We start from the raw sequence: 6856 nt of genomic DNA on the forward strand, positions 1-6856 counted from the left end.
ATCACCACATACACTGACGTGTGCATCCACCCACTTGCTATCCATCGGGACTGGCGTGATTCCGTTGGATGTGGTAGAAGAAAGCTGGTGTCGAATCATGCAGAGTTATAGTGGATATCCCTGTACCACAATATGAACTCCATCTTTTAAAAACCCTACAGAGACTCCCTGCTCTGTTCTATTTTGGACGGAGTTAGAGCCAGCGGTAACCAATGCGTCTGTGTTCGTTCTACTAAATCTCGTCGAAGTCTACGCCTACAACCCACATCAGTTTTATCCTCGGCGGAGGTCGAGTCTATGCATCTTCGATTTTTACGCCAACCGCCGGGTAAGCGGCTTATCCGTCCTCTTCAGGAGAGTCGTATCATTTACTGATCCGTCTACCATTTTTTAGAAGATATTTCGTTCTGGGAGGTGATCGAACGATTCAATGCCAATGTCGCCTATAGTGGGCTGGTACATGCCGTCAGTCAGGACGTGAGTTATTGTGACCCATCTTGATCACATTGGAATTGGGTTTGATATCGCCTTTTTCTGTGTTTTATCGTCAGGGTATTTTCACTGAAAACAAGGAACGACTAATTAAAGACGCTCTAATCGTCCTTCTCTCTCGGTGTCCTAGTACGCAACGTTCTGTGCCTACTGATGATGATTTTATTTATCGGAAAGGTCTTCCAGACCGTGAGGTTCGTTTGCAGCTGGACGAGGCAAGGTTTCAAGCAATTCGACGTCTAGTCGCGTCTAAAGCTGGTTTTGAGGCCTTTACTCAGTTATCTGGGTCAGTAGCGGCTATTTAAAACTGATTGTTTTGATTGATGGGATTAGTTTGTCTATTTAATATTGGCTGCTAATAACTTATTAGCAAGGTTAATTTTTTGTAAATAGGGTGAGAGAGAATCTTGGCAGAGCCGTGGTGGCCGCGCTAGCTCAAAATGATGACTCATTGACGCATGCAGTAATCGACGCAGTGAATACACTGATGCAACCCATGCATGAGTCGCCGGATCTGCGACAGGAACAGCTCAATAAGGCGTCAATCATGTCGAGTGCTCCGTTTATGCGACAGTTAGTCAATTTGTTCACTTTGCACGCAGTGAGTTGTGGTTTTTTTTTTCGCCTAAGTTTACTGAAAAGTTGGCGAGACCTGAGGCTAGAAGCAAAGCCTTAATCTTAGCTCATCTCCCACTTTTTCATCTTCAATATTGAAGGCACTCCTTTTATGAACGGTCTTCAGCTTGTTCATTTCCGGTCTTTGTTCGAATCTCCACGCCGAGTATTTACAAAAGTAGGTATTGCCTTGATTGCGACCCCTCTTTTCAACGTCAACAGAATCGCCTGCACCATTGAGAAGGGGTAGTAGATTTCCGGTATATCTCACAGATGTAGCGCCAAGCTTTTAAAATGGCCTTGCTACGAATATGCGAAAGGGCTCAGTTTGGTAGCCAAGGTCGATTCGTCCCCAGTTCTATGTATGCTCCTGTTACGTGGAATGTTCAAGCTGAATCTGGACTTTTAATTTCGTAACTATAACTTAGGATAGTGCAGCGGCACTACGCACATCGATAGACGGCACTTGTGCTCTATTGGTGCCCTTATTAACCGGTCTGAGCTAGTCTAGGAACCTTCGTTAATCGAGGTGCCAGACGACAATGATAGTGGATAGGTGAGCGAATGCAAACATGCAACAGTATGTGGCGACAAGAAGAAAGTCGTAAAACTTCAATCTGCAGATACCTGCTATTATCCAAAGAAGACTTCAACCGTGTCACAGTCCTATAGAGCGACACCTAGCATCCGCAGTTAGCCGGTTAAATGGTGTAACTGCAATGGGTTCAGCTTTATTTTGCTCGCATTAAGCGATATCTGTATTATCGGCAGCCATAGCTGTCGCTACCAGAATGAATTAAGCCGTATATTACCTTTCTGTTTGTTCTACTCAGCTTCGTGGCACTGGTTCATTGGTCATTTCGGGTCTTCTTGATTTCTTTACCTTCGCCCTCTGTCTGCCCTACTCGGAGACTTCGGAGGGGGCGTCTTTTGAAACCCTCCTGACAATGGTCGCTTCACGGGGTCGTGCCATCTTTCGGCTCTTCTCGGTAGATCTCTTTTACTTACTTTGGATTTGGTCGATACTTCTGGAGGCATCTTTTAAAGCTCAAACTGTTCCACGACTGCTTACCTTTCTACATGTTCTCTCTGTCTGTGCCATTATAGATTAGAATGCATTGGTTAAAAGCTCCTCTCGTGAATCGGTCATAGATGTCTCCTTCTTTAGAATGTGTTATCAAAAGTCCTGGAATCTAGGGCGTAGTTCCCTTTAGATTGATGTCTCCGAATCTGCTAACTTGTAACCTCACGCTTATAATCTGTAGACTTGGTCTGTCTCATATTCTTCCTTTGTGACATATCCCTTCAGGAAGTGACAGATCTACAGGATTATAAGCCATAGCATTCGTGATTTTTTGAAAAACAATTAGAATTCCTGGAACCTGAATTTCAAGAGTTGGAGTTCCTATTCCTGTATTGGTTGTCGAGCGTCTTTTCTTCAAGAAAGACGAATTTTGAAACATTCAAGATCGTTGAACAAGACAGGAAGACTTATTATTAAGTAATGAAAGTCATTCATTAAACTTCGTCTTAGAAAAAGCCCTTTGGTTGATGTCTTCGAGTCTCACTACCAGTTTTGCATCTTGATTATGAGGATTAAGACACTTTGTCCGTTTACCTTTCTCTCCTGCCCACCCACCAACGTGATATTTAACGATGGAGCGACTATGGATTTTATGGGAAGTAAGTCGTTTTTTACATGTTGGATTTCAGGGCTACGTAGGTCAAATAATTAATTGGCTGGTTGTTTTGATGCCTGATTCATTTTCTGCTCCACAACGGCAGGAGAAGAGAAAGGATTATTTCAGCTTTTGGGAAGTAGTCTACCCTCTGTCTTGATAAAATACAACAGTGATAGATAAGGCAAATCTGCCAGTTTTTATGCATTGTTCTGCGTCTTGTCTTCCTATGTGTGTGAATAGCTGTCTGCATCCTGGAGCTTGAAGCTCCGGAGTTTAGAGTCCCATTCATGAATCGGTCTTAGAACGCCTTGGGGACATTCAACTGATGAGAAGTCACACTTTAACGCCCTAGCATCGTAGCAATCTCCAGATCAATATTTTTTTTTCCAGCTGGCCTGCGATCTTTTAAAGTTCACATTAAACGGAATTCTAGCCATAATTGCGTCCTTCGTGACCCAAGACATACCCTAGTATTTCTAAAGAGGGACTAATTAGGCCTAGTGGCTCAATTTTGACCGTCCATTCGTAAATCATTCTCGAAATGTCTTCTACACTTTTGCTATTTATATTTCGAATCCAGAAGTTGGTCGATAGAGGAAGGAAATGAGAGATTTGTTAAATATCGCCAATTTTCTTTTGTCCTTGAAACCGTCTGTAGGTTCGATCCAATCGCAGCCATTTCTTCTCCATTTTTCCTTTCAGCCTGCATTCATAGAAATGACCAGATCACCAGAAGAAAAAACTAACCATTGCTTTTTTGCTTCTGTCTTTTTTTACTCAGCATCCGAGTCTGGCTATAGTGAAGGGTGCGGGACTTGTAATGCGTGCAATAATCGATGAAGCCTCGGAGGCACTGGTGGCGCAGCTGCGGCAGATGTCGTTGGCCGAGGGAGCTCTTTTGCAGCACATCTTAATTGCTTGTTTCGCCAATGTTAACGATCCGCGAAATCTTGTTCTCAGGTAGGATAATGGATAGGCCATATCTAGAGCGGTAATCTTAGGCGGTATTTTTACCGTCCAGTCTTCTCTGCTGAAGAAAGCCATCGATTGCCATTTTTTCGTCAAAGACTGTCTTGGTAAAGCAGTTGCTTCTATGTTTGCGTATTTATGAGCATTTGATTGCACAGATTGACTGCGGTTCTACTTAAACAACTAATTACACGATTTTCACTTTCATTCCCTGGGGCCATTATTGCGACCTAGCTGCCGGGAGGCTAGTTTATTATCGAAGTGTGTCAATAGGCTGGGTTCCTATTAGTAGAGCTGTATGCCACTGTCGTGGAGGTCGAATTGTGAGAGGGTTGATCAGGGCTGCGTTATCTTCGCATGTTGGCTCTCGTCTCGTAAACTACTAGTGGCCACTCTTCCTTAGTTTTGATAACTCTTCCTCTTTTGTGACTCTAAACGGAATCAGCCTTCTTTCCTATGACGTTTATGCGTAGTAAATTGTCCTGACGACTTATTGAGCATCCAACAACCATTTTTCCACTTTTCTACCTTCCATTACCGGAAAGAAGCAATGCGTTGAATGCGGAGATGTCATGAACAGTTTTCCTCTGGGGATCGTTTATTGCGATCTATCAGATTTTTTGGTGTCTTCCAGACATGATCAAAATTTATGAGCAGAAGGCACACAACTAAAGTGCGGGTTTTAATGGAGCGGATTTAAGGGACCCACTTCGTACCCTGTTTCAACCGTCTTCCTCAACGCTTGGTTGTTCCACATACTTCTACTCATTGGTAGTTAAAACAACAGCGACGATGTGAATATGTCGGTGATGCTTTGAAAACACCCACCGATCTGGAAGATAGAAGTGAAAACGGTAAGATGAATGGTTGAATCAAATTTGTAGTGGTTTATAGTCCGTTCTGATTTCGATACGATTGCTCATGTCACGCGTTCCTCTGGTTAGGCAAGTTGCATTGGAAAGAGAGGTTCAGGTGAACCGACTCTAAAAGGCAACACAATACGATCCTTCTACGATATGAAGGCTACTATTTAAAAATTTCGAGTGGGAGTACGATGTTAACGTTGCTTTGTGGTATTTTTCGTCTCCCAATGTCTAGACAACTGAGTCGTCAACTGATCGCCCTGTGGACGGAGAACAATCCTCAAGCTCAGGATTTGCTAAAACGCGTTTTTGTGAGTCACTGTAGCCTTCATGGGGGGTGGTTTCACAATATTGGTGTCCATAATATCTTTTTTTGTATATTTTGATAGCCCGAGGGTCTTCTCTCATTTCTGGACTCTCCTGATCTTCCCCCGGAAACAGAAAAAGATCATCTTTTTGTGAGGGACAATCTTCAATTAGCTCAAGTACGACCGGGTTATTCTTTAAACAAGAAGTCAACTACTGCTTTGTAATGATTATGTACTGAGCACGTGAGAGCTTCTATCGCCCCTTTGGAATCGGAACTTGTGATTGCTTCGAAAACGACCTTTTTAATTTTTTATTGAAATTTAGTCGGTAGCAATGTTATTGCCCCTTGCACACCGAAATCCCTCTTTGTTGCTTTGTTTCGTTTAGTTTTAAGACATCTTTTTGCTACTTTTTACCTCTAGGAGCACGTATTGCGAGTGCAAAGCAAAAAATCGGAACCACTGTACATTCTACAGGAGCGTGTGGACAGCATTTTGCAGCATTGGAGGGTCAAGGTCGGCCTTCAGCCCAGAAAGGTGCGTGTTCTTTGTCGTGATTTCGGCTTTTGTCTCCAGTTTAGAGCCCTGGTGGAAGATGTGGCTACATTTCTAAACCCTCTCTTTCAAATTTCAAACATAAATTGTGCATTACAGCCTAAAGTGCCAAAATTTACTTCACCGTAAAACCTATCCGACTTTGGCCATGAGTATATATCTAATTGTCCATGTCTTTATAATCCTTTCTCCAGTTCATTCTCCTCTTAACTATGCATTCCAGACTCACTCATCTATTTGTTATCTGCCTATCTCTAGGGTGTTCATTCATCCCCCTATAATTCGGCCACTCATTTGTCTTTTACTACCGGTATATCCCTGATTAACACATCTTTTGATTCATCCACCCTAGATTCTCTCATCTGCCCAGTTTATTTTCGATGCCTTCATCTTTTTATCGTCTGTGCTATGCCCTTATCTGGGCCAGATACAACTTTCATCTTACCTTATTCATCAATCCGCCTCCGATTCATCCGTATTTGGTTCGTCTAATCATTTGCCGAACCCTTCCCGTTCAATTCTTCCCGTTTTCTATCCTTTTACATTTGAGATAAATGATTCCAAACATCTGCCAAGTTAGCGATTTTAACATTTGAGAATGATAATTTTTCTTTAAAGCGGCTTTCTATAGTTGGTACAGATCGTTCTTTGGTCCCCACTAAAGTATCTCTCCACTTCATCTTCGACCACTTTATTTCTGGATAGTTCTTTCCTACATTTCTTAGGTATCCATCATGCCAACCATCCATTGACGCCCTGTTCATCCAATCTTCTGTACCAACTTTAGGAAATTCACCCAAGTTAACTATGGTCTATCTAGGAACTGTAGTGCCACGATTGTCCAGAGTCGATTAAATTTGCTATTCTCCAATTAATCAGCACTCTATCCCTTTACTCCCTGTTAAAGCCATCCACTCCGAACATTGAGGACAGACCTGTGGCGCTGCGCTTGACCCGTCGCATGCGAATCAAACTGGGCACCCCGGACACCCGAGTGGACGGCAAACCGACCGAATTGCCTCGCACTCTCAACTGGCCTCTCTTCTACTACCACTTTCAACGGGATCACGCCAAACCCGATCTGATTTGGAACCTAAGGGTAAGTGATTTGCTAATCTGTGGACGGCATTCTTGCAGATTGGAAGATTGATATGCCAAAATCGGTTTGATTTGTTTGAAATTTTCATTTTTGGACAGAATTGATTAAAAGCAATCAATTCGCAGTAGGCGGTAGTTGTGCCTTATTACTACCCTAACCAGTCGGCGCACATGTGCCTGGACCAGTCCAGACATCACCCTTAATCAAGAACCCAGGCAACAGCGACAGTTGGTGAGTTAGTGGGGGTGCATACGTCAAACAGTGTGTAGTGAC

General features: G+C 43.0%; 1 protein-coding gene across 1 annotated transcript in view; it reads left to right on the forward strand. All coding sequences in view use genetic code 11, as the record gives it.

The window, feature by feature from the left end:
• EGR_10071 (DnaJ subfamily C member protein) overlaps positions 1-6856 on the forward strand; it is a gene marked incomplete at both ends in the record, with an annotated part of 50605 nt that overhangs the window by 23827 nt on the left and 19922 nt on the right. Inside the window, 10 exons of the mRNA XM_024499320.1 lie at positions 162-328; positions 395-477; positions 552-778; positions 886-1093; positions 1941-2096; positions 3571-3749; positions 4857-4932; positions 5011-5106; positions 5353-5466; positions 6392-6583. Of these exons, the coding sequence (XP_024346270.1) occupies positions 162-328; positions 395-477; positions 552-778; positions 886-1093; positions 1941-2096; positions 3571-3749; positions 4857-4932; positions 5011-5106; positions 5353-5466; positions 6392-6583 (1498 nt within the window). The remainder of the gene's footprint in view (positions 1-161; positions 329-394; positions 478-551; positions 779-885; positions 1094-1940; positions 2097-3570; positions 3750-4856; positions 4933-5010; positions 5107-5352; positions 5467-6391; positions 6584-6856) is intronic.

The sequence above is a fragment of the Echinococcus granulosus genome (assembly GCF_000524195.1).
Source record: "Echinococcus granulosus chromosome Unknown EG_S00187, whole genome shotgun sequence".
Classification (NCBI taxonomy): Eukaryota; Metazoa; Platyhelminthes; class Cestoda; order Cyclophyllidea; family Taeniidae; genus Echinococcus; species Echinococcus granulosus.